The sequence below is a fragment of the Onychostruthus taczanowskii genome, unplaced genomic scaffold (genome assembly GCF_017590055.1).
Source record: "Onychostruthus taczanowskii isolate IOZ18803 unplaced genomic scaffold, ASM1759005v1 scaffold1, whole genome shotgun sequence".
In the NCBI taxonomy this organism is placed as follows: domain Eukaryota; kingdom Metazoa; phylum Chordata; class Aves; order Passeriformes; family Passeridae; genus Onychostruthus; species Onychostruthus taczanowskii.
The window spans coordinates 25,378,059-25,396,566 of NW_024496525.1; the positions used below are offsets into that span (position 1 = coordinate 25,378,059).

Below are 18,508 nucleotides of genomic sequence, written 5' to 3' on the forward strand. Positions count from 1 at the left end.
CAAAACCGTATGTAGTGCTTTAAGTGTATCTTAAGTGTATGTACACTTTAAGAGCCATCCTTACTGAGAATAAGCATTTAAAGAAGAGAGATAATAGCCATAAACCTTGAAATGGTTGGAGTACTGCAGGTCGCAGACACTGAGTCACAGATGACAGGGGAGGATGTTACAGTCAGAAGTACGCAGCACTTGGGAATGTGGTTTTACTGGTGGGTTTGGCAGTGCTGGGCCAACAGCCGGGCTCGCTGATCTTTGAGCTCTTTCCCAACACAGATAATTTTGGGATCCTGCGGCATTCGCAGCTCCTGGCGACTCTCACCTCCAAGCTTACTGAAACCACCGCCAGGGGGCGCGCGGCCGGCTCCGCGCCGGGGGCGGGGCCTGAGCGCGCCGGGGGCGGGGCGGCTCCCCTGCGCCTGCGCGCGGCGCCCCCGGAAAGGCGGCCACGTCTGCCGGAAGCGCTGGGGCTGAGCCGCCGGCTCCTCACGGCTCCCAGGGCCGGGGCTCCCCCGCGCTTGCAGGAGGTGAGGCCGGGCCGTGCTGAGGCCCCCGCCGCTCTGAGTGGGGCCGGGCCTAGGGAGGGCGGCGGGCAGGCGGTGCTGGGGGTGGGGAGCAGCGGGCAGCGGCCACTCCGAACGTCGCCTTGCCGGGAGCTGGGGTGGAGGCACACGCCCCCGCTGCGGTGTCGCAGGCCCCTGGGCAGGTGAAGGCACGCACCTGTCCGCCGCGGTGGTGTCACGGGAGAGGCAGCGGGCTGCAGAGTCGGTGCGGGAGAAGATCCTGGCCTGAGCCGGGTCAGGAATTTGCAGGCCAAACGTCTAAGGCATAGCTGTTTTCTCTTTGTGGTACTCTGTAGCAGCTGGAGATACCCTAAACTGATGCAGTGCTCTGATTTTAATAACCTTGATTTAAAGACCTAGGTTTGGTCTGCTTTTCTCAGAAACTGCTTTGGTTTATTTCCATTAGTCACCAGAACAGCAAAATACCAAATGAGTAGAAGAAAAGTATTGTAATAACTACAGCACTAATAGCTTAACCCACCAGTTGTTTAGATAAACAGTACATCTTGCCTTAGCAGCAGCAATCTGATTTGTAATCCTCTGTCTTTTGCAGCATATGGTCCTGAAATTTTAATTGTACAGAGTTCATCAACAGACACTCATCATGTCTTGGCTTGCTGATCTCGCTGGAAAGGCAGAGGATCTACTCAACAGAGTTGATCAAGGAGCTGCATCAGCTCTGAGCAAAAAAGACACACCGAGCAGTGCAGCTTATGATAATAAGAACTTGGACTCTGCCAATGAATATTCTGAAGTGCACCAGCATACTGGAGAACTGAAATACCAGACCTCATCCAAAGCAGCCTACATCTCCTCAGCAGCTGAAAACATTAAACACCAAAAGGCCACAATCCTGGCAGGAACAGCAAATGTTAAAACAGCACGTAGGACATCCTCCGAGGCAGCTTCTCCAGTAGAAAATGCTTCCACACCCAGAGCTGCCTCACATTTTGTGAGAAGAAAAAAGTCAGAACCTGATGATGAGTTGCTGTTTGATTTTCTCAACAGTTCGGAGAAAGAGCCTAACGGAAGGATAGATGCTAAAAAGGAGAAGAGCAAGGCACCTGCTCTTCAGAATCACTCTCGGACTTCAAGCATTAGTTCTGTGTCTACCAGTACACAGAGTGCAAAAACTACTGAAGATAATTCCATCAGGAGCCACGGCAATGGTAGTTAAACAGTATTTAGCCTAGAGATATTTAAAACCCAAGTATGTCTAGGGTAAGGTTAGGTACCACATGAAACTTCATGTCACTTCATGAAACACTTGCTGGTGGTAATGTGTCAGATGGGTGAGGTGCAGCAGGGCCTGTCAGGTTTTCTCATCACTGGGGCAATACTAGATACTATGCTAGTTTGACTGATGACATAATTAATACCTAAATCCTTTGTGCTCTGGACCTGCCTTGCTGCTGCTGCTCAGCCTGACCCCTCTGAGCTGTGGTGTAACCTTGCATCAGCCCCACATGTCCCCATGTAGAAACAATGGTGCTGCTGCTCAGCCTGACCCCTCTGAGCTGTGGTGTAACCTTGCATCACCCCACATGTCCCCATGTAGAAGCACAGGTGCTGCTGCTTTGGTTTGGTCCCTTGGGCCTGTAGCTGCTCTTGCCACGCGGGAGGGGGAGTGACTTCCACCCACGCAGGGATGGTGTTGGCTGTAGCCCAGTGCAGGGGATGGGGTGGGGTGAGTGTTCCCTGTTCCACCCTGCAGGAGGGGTGAGCTGGCATTCATTCTTGTCCTGCAGGAAGCTGGATGCAGGCAGCCTGGTGTAGAGCCACAGGCATGAGAGAGCCAGGGAGATAAAGCCTCTGGCTTTGCCAGTAGTTGATGACTGCAGTCGAAATCCAGAGGCCTGAATGAGCCTCCAGGCCAGACACTCAGAAGCTGGGGCTGGGCTCAAGTCAACCACACAAAGGAGAATGTGGTTGGGAAGTGTCAAGAACTTGTGTTCCCTACCAGTCCCTCCAGTCTGTACTCCATCCTTGTTGCTGTGCTATTTTGCTGTTATTTATTTTAGAAAATTGAAGCAAATGGTTTTGTTAACAATAATGTAGTTACAATACTTTATTATTTGTTGAGAACTTTGAGCATGTAAAGTATTGTAAATGTCAGTTTTTTACTTACTACATTAAGTATGCTGAAGAGCTTTAGACATAAAAAGGGATCATTTCCAAACATTTGAATATTTTTCTGAGTCCATGACTTTTCAGTAAGTTTTACTAGTAATAATAATTAATACAGATACGTTAGACCTCACTCTGTGGCCTTGCTGATTGGTGCTTAAGAAACATTTGTTTTGCTCAGTGTGGCTTTTTGAATTTTCTTCTGAGGATTTTTGGGCAGAGTTTGCATTGTGAGCTGCTAAATAAGGAAGAAGGCAGTTCCCATACAGGATTTGAACACGCTGCTTTTGAAAGTTCATTGTACAGATCCATCTGTGTCATTTAAATATTCAGCACAGAATCTGTTGAAGTATCTTAAGCTATATTAGCTATAGACAAAACCAGTTAACACTATATTTTGTATATTGCCACAATTATAGTCTAATCTGTGCTATAAATGGCTCATTTCTTGGTTCATTAGCTTAATTAGTCTATTGAGTTTTCCAGACACAGAAATGAGCCAAATTATTTCATAGGTTGGAAACTGTGTAAGTAAATCAAAGGAAAGATAATGGCAATTCTTAGGATCCCTTAACTGGAAAAAGACTTGGAAAAACGTGGAAGAAATCTTCTGTCACTGCTGCTGCTTGTGGGTGTGGTGTTGCTCAAAATTAATAGTGTGCTCCTGTTCCCTGGGCTTGGGGTGTTTGGGGCTGTTGCAGTGCTAAGAAAAGTGAAGCAGCTTGGTTAATGATCACAAGGGGGAGTAAATATGCAGCAGTAATGTGTTTGGATTGCTGTTTGTTTGTTCATTGCTTGCTTTGTCATTTTACCTTTACATTGCTGCAAAGCTTCCAGCTATCTGCGTGCTGGGAGCAAGACTCTTACCGTGGGTTTGTAGCTTTCACAGCACTGATCAAAGATGTGTGTGTGCATGATGGGAAAAGGCTGTTGGTTCCTCCTTCCCTTCTGGGGACTTGTTCAGAATACCACTAGCAGTTCCTTTATTGTTCTCTCCTTTAAAACAAAATTGATGTTGGCAAAATCTGAATGGAAACCAGAATAAGTTTGTATTGAAAATTCCTGCATTTAGTTGCCATGTATGTTTAGTGTTTTCTGTTACTCTTCAGCTTCTGAGAACTTCTCTGAGCAGCAAAGTCATAAATAGAGTGTTAATGTTTTGAAATCCTAAAGTTGCCATTTATGTAATCAGAAAGTTTATAACATCTATTGTGTTTTAGCTTGCAGTATTAACAAGAACTCTGCATGATGCATGTAAATAGTCCTGTTTTGTTGCTTTTGAGAAGCAGCTCCATACTCCATTTTAGCATGAACTATTTTGATTTATTATCAGTGTTGTTCCTTAACCATTGATGCAGAACATGGAACTCCTGTTTATAGAAAGGTAGTTTACACACACATGCATTCATTCTGAGTTGCATCTCTCTGTACAGAAACTCCAGACAGTTCAGACTCTGGCCTGGGAGCACAAGGGAATGGCCTGAAGGATTCATCACTAAGTGCAGTAACCAGCCCCAGCCTTTCAGCTAATGATGATTCCAAATCACATGAGCTGTCCAATCTTCGCCTGGAGAACCAGCTGCTGCGAAATGAAGTTCAGTCTTTAAATCAAGAAGTGGCTTCATTAATACAGAGGTCCAAAGAAACACAAGAAGGTACTTCAGCTATAACATTAGTAAAGTGCTAGTGAACTAGACAACAATGCTCTGTGTATTTATAATAAAAACTCTCCATGTACCTTTGCATGCACAACTTCCCATGTAATGAGATGGGAGAAATTAAAAGGCTTGTTCAACTACAAAGGTACAACAAATGTTGATTAAAATGATGTGTTCAAGTTAGTTGCAAAGCTTACATCTTAATAAAACACTGGCAGGAAATACCAGGTTTAAAATACTTTTCCTGGATTTGCATGGCTTTTGCAAAATACTTATTTTTTAAATGAGCAAATTTCTTTTGAATACTTCAAACTGACTGCTTTCTGTAGTAGAGTATAGTCTCTGATGAGTAGAAACTGACAGTAAAAATATAAAATTGTTATTTTTAATATGACATCACTGGCTTCTTCAAATCCAAGTGAAATGAAAATGTAAAACATGTGAGTATGAATTAAATGATAAAACAGAGAGCAAACTCCTGCTGTTGGACATAAAATTGAGGTGCCACATTTTTTTCACAATAAATGCATTAGCCAGATAATTTTAATATCTAGTGAAGTTTAATGTGTGATGCTAGATTAAAAACAGAAGCTTTTAAGTATTCAGGCGTTATTCACGACTGGTGTATTTTTCTGTTGTTTTTATGTGGCAATAAACTCAAACAGGAATTAAACTAGATGCTTTATGCAAACATTTCTCTTGGCACAGGGATATTTGACAGTAGGCCATTGCAGGGGATGAAGCAGGTGAAATCTGCAGTGTGACTCAGAAGGAAATGTCTGTTTTGAGATCACCTCCAAAATTCCAAAATTTTCTGGGTTGTGCTTTGACAGCCAATCTGGCATTTGTTGCATCCCAGTAGCTTATAAATTTTCCATTTTACTTCAACTTGGTTATGTAATTTTTTTTTTTTTAAGAAATGAGATGGTTGCATCCTGACTGCTTACAAGACCTTGCAATATCTACTTTTGTAAACTTCAAAGCAACTTCTTATTTTGTAGAACTGAACAAATCCCGGGAGAAGGTGGAGAAGTGGAATGTTGACCATTCCAAGAGCGACAGGATGGTTAGAGACCTTCAGGCTCGAGTGGATGATCTGACAGAAGCAGTTGGTGCCAAAGATTCACAGCTAGCTGTGCTGAAAGTACGGTTGCAAGAAGCTGATCAGCTCTTAAGTGCTCGGACAGAAGCCTTGGAAGCACTGCAGAGTGAAAAATCACGGTACTTCTCAATTTCATACTTTGGAATTATTTCAGTAGTAATAAGTTTGAAAAAATCAAGGTAGATAGCTTAATGTCTTCAAGAATAAAAATAATAAACAATGAGGAAAGATTTGAAATACAGGGATTAAAGTTTGCACTGAAACTCCTCTATCATAGTTGGCAGTGGGAGCAAGACAATTAAATAGAGCATTTGTTGGCATCTGGTTATTGAAATCCATTTTGGCATTTATGTTTGTGTGAAGGCGTGAAGCTGAAGATCCCAAGAATTTTTTTCTCGAAAAATAGACTTGCTTATCCACAAATATACAGATTTTTTTGAACTTATCTCACTGCTGGGATATGGATACTCCAGAATATAGGCCAGGGAGGAGAAGTGTGGGTCATTAACTCCAGGCCTCACACCTGTAGTCTGTTTGCAGCAATCTACTGGGCAAATTTTCAAAGCTGGTCTGGAAGCTAGGAGGTTATAGTTCTACATGAAAAATCACAATAGCTTGCTTCTTTTCCAATAAATGTGTGTCTCTATTTCAGGATAATACAAGACCACAGTGAAGGAAGCAGTTTACAAAATCAAGCCCTTCAGACTCTTCAGGAGAGGCTGCGTGATGCAGACTCTGCACTCAGGCGAGAGCAAGAAAGTTACAAACAAATGCAGGTTAGACATGAAGAGTCAGGAAGACTCTTAAGACTCTGATTTTGAGATCAGATCCATGAGGTTCCATGTGCTCTCTCCTCCCTTTGACTTCAGTTCCTGTTCAGAGTTCTAATTGCTTGGAAGGGTGTGCTGCTGTCTGCTGCACTAAATACCTTTGAGATGCTAATTTATTTCTTATATGTTATTTCAAAAGCTTCATGAGTAAAAGTTTTTGAGGATTAATGTTGACAATTTTTACTGAGGTTTTTTAATGCTATCTTTAATGTTAATACAAGTTTGAAAGGTGAATTAGTAATCAGTTTCATTTTCCATCATGTGTTGTTACACAATTTTACTGTGAGATCTTAAGATGAAGGATCACTTCTGTGGTAAAGATGTGAGTACATTATTGATAGAGAATGCTTTCTATACTTAAATTGGCCTTTGCTATGTGTTGTAGCATATCTGAAAATCTTTGAGAGTGTTTTTTTTTGTTTTTTTTTTTGCAGTACTTCAAAATATGTCATACTAAAATTGGTAATATTTTTTGAGGGGCAAGCTTGCTTTTTGTTTGCTAAATAAGTTTGAATAATAGGAAGATTGTTATTCCGTCACTATTTGTGCTGAGGGAAAGAAAAGCATATTCTCATTTGGATTATTTACCATTTAGTTAAGCAAGCACAGTTTCTTTCCTCATAGCAGCAATGAGTCTTTAAGTTGGAGGTGGTAGATTGGAGGTGATGTGCTCTGTGTAGTTGCTTTTACACGTTTTTTTTCCTTCCTAGGTTAAAGTTGAGGCTGTGTTTAAACACAAAGTATTGTTTCTTTATTACTAATAGAATGAGTTTGCGGCTCGTCTAAGTAAAGTGGAAGCAGAACGTCAGAACCTGGCAGAAGGGATAACTGCAGCAGAAAGAAAGTATTTAGATGAAAAGAGGCGAGCTGATGAGCTTCAGCAGCAAGTCAAAGTAACTAAAAGCCACCTAGAATCTGCAAAACAGGAACTGACAGACTATAAACAGAAAGCTACTCGCATTCTCCAAGTAAGCACTGTTGTGAAGAAATACATGTGATTTGTGTGCTTTAACTGCCTTAAGGTGTTATGCTTCAAATAGTCTGACCTGTGCTATATTTTTTCATGTGACCTGTAATGTGTTCTGGGGCATATCTGTAATGATACATATATAGAACAGCTCCCAGTCTGCCTTTTGTAAACTTAAGTTTATGGATGAGGTTATGAAATTGAAATGGTAGTTCAGGTCCTGAACCTGAAAAAAAAATCCAAGGCAACCATTGCGTTTATTGTGCATCATCTGTCAGTGTGTTCCACATCCAAGAGTCCAGATAGTTGGATGAAACTGCAGTACATGGAACCTACAATTTGCTCCATATGCAGTATTTTGGATTCAAGAATATTACTCTGTTCTGCCTGGGGCTGAAGGATAGCACAGAATGGATACTTAACACGTAACTAGATAATATTTTTCCATGTCCTGAAAGGTTGCTTTTGATTAACGTGATACAAACAGTGGCAAAATCAGGTATTTTGTGCCAAGTTCTGTACTATGTAAATTGTCAAAGATACCATGTCCAGATGTGGTTGGTTTGAGTCTTGTTTATAAACATTAGCAAGATGTTGAAGATAGAGATCTCTTCTTAGAATAGTTAATTTAGTCAAATGTTCAGGGACAGGTTCTCAATCATCTTGGTAAATATGAAAAGCGTAAAATCACAAGTCAATGTCGACATAACACTCGGCTGACTCTGAATAAAATTATTTATCCTCTTTCCTTGAAGAGTTACTGCTCTTTTGTTGGCAGTAGGAAAAGGGGGTCAGTTTTGTCTCTAGTGTCTGTTGGTGTGCATCTTGTCTGTTTCAGTACCAAGAGGGCCAAAATTGTTATCCATGACAAGTTTAACATTCCAGGCACTTGTAAAGAAAAAAGCTGCACTCTTCCACAGATAACACGGACTTTCAGTTAAATTAGTCTTATGGCATACAGAAAATCAGAAAAATTATCAATATGGAAGTATTTTCATTTTAAAATGTACAGGGTCTTTACTGGATAAAAGAACAGATAAACCAGTCATAGCATATTTTAGTTGAGCACTTGTTCAATACTGCTATAAATAATGTATTGACTTATTTTTTCAGTCTAAAGAGAAGTTGATAAACAGCTTAAAAGAAGGCTCTGGTATTGAAGGTCTGGATAGCAATACAGCAAGCACGGTGGAACTGGAGGAACTGAGACATGAGCGAGACACTCAGAGAGAAGAAATACAAAAACTAATGGGGCAAATCCAACAGATGAGAACAGAGCTGCAGGTAGCTGTGCCCATGTACACCTGTATTTGCAGTTAGCTACAACGAAGGGCTGTTCTCTTGTATACTGTGGTCTGTTGTTTCTAGTATTTGTTACCTTATTTCTCTCTTCTCTCACTCCTGTGTACTCCTTTTGAGGGAAGCATTTCTTTCCTAACAGTCATAGTGATTTCTCTAGCCATCACCTATATTCTTTTCTGCAAGAGCTACTAATCCTTGAAGCACTGTAATCCAAGTCATCCATGCCCATCTGCTGGCATAATGGGCTCAACACAGCAGTTGCATGCAAGCCCATTTGCACAGTTTTAGCCTGAAGACAGCAGAAAGGAAGAACAAAATGCATTTATTTTATTACTATGCTACTAAAAATATTCCGTATAAAATGACCAAATGTAATTTATCCTATATGCCCACACCTTCCTTTTCCTTTGAAAAAATATTTTATATACTACTTTTTTTGCTGTTACCTATGACAGATTGGCAGTAACATTTACATGTTAGTGAAGTGGTTATATTTGTGTTCATTTCAGGATATGGAGACACAGCAGGTAAGCGAAGCTGAGTCAGTGAGAGAGCAGCTTCAAGACCTGCAAGAGCAGATATCAGCACATAAAATGGCCAAGCAAGAGGCAGAAGCTGAACTAGAACGGCAAAAACAGGTAAGGAATTCTTGAAAGCTGGATCTCTTTTTAGTCCTCATGTGATGTCATCAGCAAAGCATTTGGCTTAAGAACAGAATATTTGGATACCTGGGCAGTGTTTGATTAATTTTTTGTCTAGTACTCCACTAGGTCAAGGAAAGTGCAGCCATGATGAAGCAATGGTCAGGGCCTTCTGGACACTGCTGATCAACAGAGATCCTGGTGAATAAACAGGATCCTAAGGGAGGGCACAGAATTGATCAGGATCTTGAATTTTATTCAGCAGGGAAACAATCAAACAACAGGGATATAGTAACCAGTGTAACATTTTTTATATCAAAAAACCCTGATACTGAAAGTGGCTATTGTGAATCTTCCTGTGCTCGATTAATACATAAGTTGTAGCTTGTCAAACAATGTCATTGTAGTACCAATTTTAGTGGTAATTTATTTAATCCATTTGTTACTCAGTTCTGAATCTAATTGTCATTACTTCTAAACTGCTCTAGTAGACAAATTGCTGATAAAATTATGTTAATGAATTCTGTCAGATTGTGTCATCTTTTTGAGCAAATTTTGCCTTGATTTAAGCAGTTTTGTGCCATAAAGAGAGCAGGGAAAAAAAGGAAAACTTGTATTTCATTTGGACAAAGTTATTATGCAGTAGGAATTGGACAAGTATTTTGCATGTTAATTTGATTTAAGCAGTTTTGTGCTATAAAGAGAGCGGGGGAAAAAAAGGAAAACTTGTATTTCATGTGGACAAAGTTATTATGCAGTAGGAATTGGACAAGTATTTTGCATGTTAAAAATGTTCCTCGTTAAGAAAAAGCTCATGTAAAGAGAATTGATAATGAAGAAAGCACGAGTCCTCTGTATCTGCTAGGAACAATTTATCTTATAGGATTATCTATCCTTTCAGAAATTGCATTTTAATGGGATGCTCGCAGCTTGAACTAATTAAAAGGCAGAAGTCGAGGTCTGCTCTTGATGGGTAGCTGATGTTTATTATGTTAAAGCAGATGGTAGATTGTATTTTGTTACTCCTGCCCTTCTGAGGAATATGCTTTAAGTCAATAGAAAGAGGGAGGTGAATTAAAAAAACCATCAGTTATTGCAGAAACTGAAGTCTTCCTTTTGATGACACCCATTTACCTGTGCTTTTAACATAATTACTTGTGTTGATACTTAATATAATTATGGTCAGTTCTGTCTGGGCGTTGCTTTAACTATTGTCATGAGGTTTCTGAAACTGAAGATGGAAAATAAGTAGAGATGTTATTTTTTTGTACATCTGGTGGTTCAAAGGGAGAATGGGATTATCTGTTTTCTGTAGTAACTGACAGCTGAAGTCATAGTGATTTGAAGATTGAAGATTGTTTTAATTTAAAAGATAAGCTTGACAGGTCTTTAAGTGGGAGCTAAAATAGCCACTAAATCATGGGAGTAACAAAACTTAACAGTTAGATTTACTCTTTAGTATTTTTTTTCTAATATTCCTTCTCCTTTCATGTCTGCTTTGTTAATTTATCATAAACGTTAGAGGAAGACATATGTCATAGCTATGCAAAGGGTTTTCAAACATGTTTAAATAATGCTATTTTGTATTAATGAGTTTATTTTAGGAACTACAGATACCCCCTAAGTATTTTGTAATTGTTATGTTATTGACATAGTTTTAAGATAGCGCTGCAACAAATGGCTAAAGTGTAAGGAAGATAAAATTTTGGTCCCAATGAGATTGTGAGAATCCTAGTAAACAAGTCTGGATTGATATTTATATTAGGGCAGTCTCCACAAAAGAATTTCATTAGCCTTGTAGGTTGTGTCTTGATACTCAGCTCTCTCTATCCCCATACCCCCCATCCATGACAGATGTGTAACTAAGATAATATTTCAGTTTGTATTTGATTGCAGCATATTGCTTTCTTGTGTTTCTGTTGTGAAACTCTAGATAACTAGAGTTTGTCTCTCAAAATACATATATGTATAAAATCTTTTATGTGTAATTGTGATAAATTTTATAGGAACTTCATTATACTGAAGAAGAACTGTATCGAACAAAGAATACTTTGCAAAGCAGAATAAAAGACAGAGAGGAGGAAATTCAGAAGCTCAGAAATCAGGTGTGTATAGAAAACAATTTTATCCCCTTCAGTTATGAAAACAGTGGTAGGAACTACTCATTTGACTAAACTGTCCTGAAAAATCTGTAAGCATTCTACTAGTGAGGTACAGCATACTTGTTTTCAATAAAGAGTAGAGTTTTGGGAGTAGGGAATACAAGAAGGGAACCATGTAAATAGCCTATTTCATAGATATAAAGGCTGGGGGGAAATCGACCACTGTCCCAACTAGACGTGGTGGGGAGTGTTGGATCAATGTTTTTCTCTTTGCAGACTGAAAATACTCATTGGAGTTTGATTAGGTCATTATGAATTCTGCTAAGAGCCTTGTAACTGTTCAAAGAACCTAAGTTAATCCTGCAGACTCTGTGATCCATCTGGCCCACTGCTCTGTCTTGGCCAGTGGCAGTAGGGGCCACCACGTGGGCCTGGCCACTTCACCCCTGTGTAGCTGCTCAACATCAGCAGTTCAATTAGGGTTGTTAGTGTTTAAGTCTTTACTAAGTTCTGCTGCTGTGTGGATGGACCTGTTTCCCTTGTATCAGTCTAATTCCTTTTGGAACCTCCCCATACTTGTGAGCCCCCACAGTCTCCTTGGGCAGCATAAGGGCATAGGCCTCATTCTGTTAAGTTACCTTAGCATAGTGACAGTAGGCTGTTTATGGAGAAGTTGGCAGTCTGGAGTCAGGTGTGGTCAGCTGAGCAGTTACAATGTCAGGATTTGGAAATGGTTGTGATGTGATACAGATTTCTTGGGCATGTTGGCAGATGAATTTTTTGGTAGTGCTGAACTTCAGGACCACCTGCTCCTGCCTCTGCCTGGTTGCAGGCACCTAGTTTTTATTTTGGGTGTCTGTAATCCCTGATGATCCTTTTCTTCATAAATGAAGCTATATCTTTGTGGAATATGATGCCACAAGGTGGCTGAGGTCCAGGCCTGGAGTGAATAGATGAGCTATTGCACATATGGCAGATCTGGTGATTCCCATTTGCTTGAAATATTTTCTGCAAATTGGATGATGTCCATGTCAAACGCATGATCCATTTGCTGGCCTTGCAGTTTCTATTTGCTAATGCAATCATGTTTTCTGCCTTGGTGCTCCTCAGTTCCTCTGCAACATATCCTGCATTCTCACCATTTCATTCATGTTTTCCTGTAAAATGGCATCATGTTCTCCCCATTTGTACTGAGTTTTTCCTTCATTGTGTGAAAACATTTTTACATACTAAGTTGAAAGTATGGTAGCCAGGCTGGATTAGCTTGCTATTGATTGCTGTTTAAACTTGTCTCTGAGGCATAGCATCAATGTTGTGATCAAATTTAGGTTTATACAGAAACTTTCATGTGATTCTAGGTGGAAAACAGAAAGATACGTTTTTACAGAGTTTCTTGTGTAATGTAAACAGTTAGCAACTGTTGAAATTAGGTTTCCTCTTTATTGCACTCATCAGTGATAGTTTTGATGGCATTGTCCTGCAAAAATTCTGCTGTGGAGTAACTTGGTTCTTGAAAACTTAGGTTATTGTAGAGTTTTGTAATATGTCGGTCGGAGTCTGAATTTAGAATGATTTTTTTCTTTGCTTTTTTAGCTCACAAACAAGACTCTAAGCAGTAGTAGTCAGACAGAATTGGAAAATCGGCTTCATCAGCTGACAGAAACACTAATTCATAAACAAACCATGTTAGAAAGCCTGAGCACAGAGAAAAATTCACTTGTGTACCAACTGGAAAGGCTGGAGCAACAGCTGAAGGCTATCCAAGGCACAGGTGCAAATGGACCTTCCATTAACATGGCAGGCATTGATGGTGCTGAAGGTAAATAAGGAATTACAATACTTAAAACTCTTGTCTTTTCTGCAGTCCAGGCTATTTTGTTTCCTAATGCCTTTCCCTGGAAGTCTGAGTTTGTAAGGAAAAATAAGTGCTGAAAATAGGCCACTTATTTTGGAGACCTTTTCTACAGCAGCCAGCATCATAAAAATAGTTAACCAGAAGCTCCTTTTTGTGAGCAAATGACTTCAGTAAATTTAATAAAGCAAATTTAGTCTTTAATTCTCAATGCTATGGCACTATTGGAATAATTGTCACAGGTGCAAATAAACTAGTGTTTTGGGGTTTAAATTGAATATTAGAAATAGGATTTAAGTGTTCTCTTGCAAAAAGGGTTTGTGAGGAGAGTAAGAATGGAGTACTTCCTTTTGAGAATTGATCTGCTTGAAATTAATTTCTTCCTTCCTTGCTTTCTGTTTTTCTTGAAAAGCAGCTTAAAATATGATGGTTGTGATGAGGTTGGTTTGTCAGTCCTGTACTGCTGGGACAACCCCAGCAGCTGATGCAATGTGTTGACCTCCTCAGAGTCAAAGTCTGTCCTTTTGTATACATGTCCCTTAAGCAAGGGACAGTCACCAAGAGGTGTGAAATAACAGTCCAGACTTTTTCTTTGCCTTTCAAAGCTGGAGTTGTTTGTAAGTAACTTCGGAAAGCTGAAGCTTAGTTACACAAAAGTAACATTATGAATTTTTTTAAAATGAAGTTGATACATAGTAAAAATGTAAATAAAGTAAAAAATTGTTGAATTGTCAAATGCTAATCAAAGTTTCACTGTATGAAAGTTAAAAAAATTGAGAAACTATGCCAGTATCAAGCCCATCATTTTATACACCAAATAATAGTTATTGTGACATGATGGAATTGAATATCAAGATACCCATTTAGTAAACTAATAAATTTTTAAAATATACTAAGTTGAAGAAAAATTTGACTTGATTGTAAGTTTATCAAGAATTGATGACACTACAGTCATATTGATCACTATTGTTATATTATTTCTATCTATGTGTTTGATATGTACTATCAGTTGGTTTTATTTAAGCAACAGCTTGTGTCATTTTTTGCACTTTTCCCCACGGACCAGGGGCCCGTGTGCGCAGTGTCCCCGTCCTGTTCGGTGACGCGGATGCCAGCGCGGCAGGAATGTACGGCAGAGTCCGCAAGGCCGCCAGTACCATCGATCAGTTCAGGTGAGGTGTCCCCAGGAGCACGTCTGTAGTCACTGACAGCCTTTTACAGTGCTCAAGTGACACACTTTGGTGTCTGTGACTCCCTTCTATGAGGGGAAAAGGTTAAAACAATGCAGCTCAAGTATGGTATCAAATGCTAAGTATTGACCCACTTCACTTGTGCTTTCCTATGACATAAATATTCTTAAGCTTTTGCAAATTATTGTCAATTATTTAAACAAAGCTCTTACAGATTTTGGTGCAAGAGGTTCCCTGAGTTATGAAAAAATATCTAATCAAATTCATTACATCCATCTTCTCCATTTTTCACTTTCAGAGGTTTTGACTGTGTCTGTGATAAACTGTAAGAGTATATTAGTGGGGGTGTATCATCTGTACTCTTTCAGTCCTGATGAAGACAAGATTCTGCCTTCTAAGCCAATGCAGCAGATTACCTTGGAAGATAATCTGTTTGGGGAATTAGTAAATGGAAATCATTCTGGATCCAGCAATAAATTTGCTTTGATCCCTTTCTGAGGAGTTTGGTGAATTGACAGTATTTACAGCAAAGGTCTGCTACAAAACTTGAAACAACTATCGACAGAAAACAAAATTTGGTAATACTTCTTAGTCCTTTGAAAGCAAGATACCTTGATAGGAAGTCCTTTGTGCTTCCATGGTGCTTGAATTTCATTGTGACAGGATTTCTGTGATTGGGAAAAAATTAGGAGGGTTTTATGGTCTGAATTTTCTCGACCCCCTTAATGTTTTGAGTACATGAAGTAAAATTTGAAACAACAAAGCCTTGTGTGTATTGGAGAAAATTCAAGACAGAAACAAAGCCATAATATTTGAATTTGTGGTGACTGAGATGAGGGTAACAAGAGTTTATTGCTCAGTGTTAAATTGTGTGTTTTGTTTTCTCTTGCTACCTGTGCAGCATTCGGCTGGGAATCTTTCTGAGGCGATACCCCATAGCAAGAGTCTTTGTAATCATCTACATGGTGAGTCAGCTTTCTTCAGTGCAAGATTTCTATAACCAGTTTATATGCCAGTATGTCTTAAATGGAAAGACTGGTGCTCAAAAGGCTGTAATTAACAACTCAATGTGGGTTTTTGGAAAGTGGACCAAATAATGTTTTTACAACAGCATTTTGGAGTCATGTTGCTTGGCAGTTTTCAGTTTTTCCCAGAAATTCTTAGTATATTAGTCTTAAAGACACTTATGTAACTCCCATTTAAAGGCCTGTGAAAGTAGATTCTAGTAGTAAAATATGGAGTAATAGTGACCACTTGCAAAGGTCAACCTGCCACGCCTGCATGCATTGCATTTAGGAAAATGACGGTTTTTTAGAGGTTTTTTAATATGTGACTCTTCACTTTGGTGTTTTTTTGGTGGCTAATGATCACTCTTCTCTAGTAGCTGAAAAAGTAGCAAGACAAGTTTTTCTTGGTAGACTTAAAGAAATTGCTCACCCACATCAGGGAAAACTGTCAGGCTGGCAATTGCTAGAAGTGAAGTGCCTCCCTTATCCACTGGAGGGCAGGGGCCTGTCAGCTGCAGGGACCTGTGGAAAGGCAGGCTTTGTAAAAAACACTGAACACTTCTGCTGCCTAAGCTGCAGTCTGAAGGGAAGCTTGATGGTGGCTGTACAGGAGCTGGGCAGTCAGTGGCTGTTACCCCTTTTCAGCTCAGACCTTGACCATGACTACTATAACTTGACTTTTTAAAAGTATTTTTAAGATAAACGTGGACTATGTATTCCTTTTTGCACTCTAGGCAGCTTCTATTCTAATTGGATAATTTCAGCCAAATTTGAATGAGAATTAACATTCCTACAGAGTTCATAAAAATGGCTCAAATCAGTGCCTCTGTTAAGGAAATCAGAGCTTGGCTGGCTTACAGCCTGGTGTCAGCCAGTTGGCACAGGAGCAGTGGCTTACCAGTCACTCGAGGCACATCACACAGTGTGCTGCCTGGGGACTGCATATCAGAGGGAGCAGCTGAAGTCACTGTGGCATGGAGGAAAAGAGAAACCAAACAACACAAATCTGTAGGAAAACAGGCTGTTTTTCTCCTGGTTTTGGCAGCTTTATTTTTGCTGTTTGTGTAAAATCTTCAGTTTTATGTAAATAGGTTCTTCAGAATCTGGTTTAGCATTTCAGTGTTCAAATGCCAATTATTTTTTTAGAAGTATCTGATTAATAGAAAAAATATTTTAGTAAAAATATTTCTACAAAACAAGTTCTATCAGCTCTCACTGAGAGCTCTCCTGTTTACTACTGCTGTGGATGGTGATTGTCAGTGCTAAATTTATTTCTTTTCTTTTCCCAGGCCTTGCTTCATCTCTGGGTTATGATTGTTCTCCTTACCTACACCCCAGAAATGCATCATGACGGTCCCAGTGGCAGGTAGACTGAGGCAGGACCATATGCTGTGCTAATGTGGTGTGGACTGGCAATGCCTTGGAATTGTCAGTCCTGAAACATCAGCAAACTTTTCCTCCTGGTGTTTTGGAAGGACGACAACCATCAGGCCTGATTTATCACTACCTTTCAAATACGTGTGTAATGCTATGTAGCTTTTTCAATTTACCTAAAAAAGCATTACTTCCCTGGAGAAATGAAGCTGTTAAGCTAAGCTCTGATTAGCTTTTACATTTTATGTAGACCCTCTGATGGCTAGAGTGAAAGATAAAGCCTGTTCTGCAGAGAAATGCAAGGAGTTCTGAAACTGCAGATATATCTGGTACAAATTGTTTTAGGTCATACTGGATGTGGGCTATGGTCAGGTAATAAACTGTATTTAGCATTTTAAATAAACTTATTTCTGGTTTCTTTCAGTCTGCTTTTGCACTTCTCTTTTTAACTTTGTACATAATAGGCTTTTCCTTAACATTAACTGGAAAAAGGAAAATGGATTGGTGCAATATATTTTTGTAAATAAGTTTAAGAATAAAATATTATTCATTCTTCTTAGCTTTGTACTCCTAGTGCAATAGATGTATCTTTCCTACCAACTGAATAGTGGGGCTGCCTATTTTAAAGGCTGGTATTTTAGCTTTATTAGAGAAAGAGAGATGGTGGTTGAGAAGGAAAGTTTAACTGTTAAGAAGTAATGGTGTTTCTTTTTTGCACTTGAAATTTGTATATTTTAACTGCATTTTCTTATACCTCTCTCATTAGTACATGTCTTAATCAGATCTTACTGAAACATTTATTTTCTAAAGCTTTGGGTACTTAATTAAAACAATTTCTATATGAAATCTATCAAAACATTAAAATTTTCTCATGTCTGAACACTCACCAAATATACTAATAAGCAAACCTCATCAAATATTTATAGTAAAACCCAAAATACCAAACCTACTGTAGAAGTTCTGTTGTTGGATTGTGGCATTCTGTAATCATGAATTATCAGTAGACAATCACACAAGGTCACTTTCCTTAAGAAATTTCTTGGTTTTTTGTGTGCTGCTCACAGCTGGGTAACGGGAAGACGACTGTAAGCAATTTGTCACTCTTGCTCTTCAGGATTTGGTTCAGTTTTTATGTGGCTTGAACACACAGCATTGGGTCCTGTGCATGAAGTCTGTCACTCATAGCTGGCTCCTGTGGATATGTTACAGTGGACAAATGAGTGTATTGCTGCTCTGATTCAGATCTTGCAGAGAAAACTGAAGTGTGTGGATAAACTGAATAATAAAAGAGAGCATTTATTCCAAGCTGTGTCTGCCTTCTTTCACATTTGTTGCATTTTGCCTAATTCCTGTTGCCTTTTCTTTCAATTCTGGTACTAAAGCCACTTTTGAACCCCAGGGGGAGCTGGTTGGTATGGAAGGAGATCAAGCGAAGGACTTTTGCACACTCACTTTCTACACACATCCAGTTTTTTCATTTAAACACTTCTAAAACACTCAATCTTTGGATATTTCAGTATATTGTGATACTTTGGGGGAAACATTAGTGGTATAAATGCCTTAGAGCTTTATATCTAGTCTTCCTTTTCTCTTTTGGTTTCCCTTTGTGTGTGTGTGTGTGTTTTTGGTTGGTTTCTTTGTTTGTGGGGTTGTTTGGTTTGGTTTTTGGGGGGTTGGTGGTTTTTTGATTTTTTTTTTGTTTGTTTGTTTGTTTGTTTGGGTTTTGGGGTTTGGTTTTGGTTTGGTTTTTTTTTTTTTTTTTGGTGGGATTTTTTTGGGGGGTTTTTTGTTTGTTT

The 18,508-nt window shown here is 39.4% G+C and overlaps 1 protein-coding gene across 3 annotated transcripts; it reads left to right on the forward strand.

Moving 5' to 3' along the window:
* Positions 1 to 390: 390 nt before the first annotated feature.
* Positions 391 to 18,017, forward strand: GOLGA5 (golgin A5). Of its 3 annotated transcripts, none has more exons than XM_041400045.1 (13): positions 391 to 524; positions 1,114 to 1,729; positions 4,121 to 4,342; positions 5,347 to 5,566; positions 6,100 to 6,223; positions 7,042 to 7,245; positions 8,358 to 8,528; positions 9,056 to 9,184; positions 11,194 to 11,292; positions 12,883 to 13,108; positions 14,208 to 14,313; positions 15,233 to 15,296; positions 16,628 to 18,017. In XM_041400045.1, exons 2-13 carry the CDS (start codon positions 1,165 to 1,167, stop codon positions 16,706 to 16,708), a joined length of 2,211 nt encoding a protein of 736 aa, XP_041255979.1. In that variant the 5' UTR covers positions 391 to 524; positions 1,114 to 1,164; the 3' UTR covers positions 16,709 to 18,017. The 3 variants fall into 3 exon arrangements, with proteins under 3 accessions (XP_041255979.1, XP_041255988.1, XP_041255999.1); XM_041400054.1 differs by having other exon boundaries at positions 425 to 521; positions 1,112 to 1,729; XM_041400065.1 differs by lacking the exon at positions 391 to 524 and adding an exon at positions 693 to 765.
* The last annotated feature ends 491 nt before the right edge of the window (positions 18,018 to 18,508 follow it).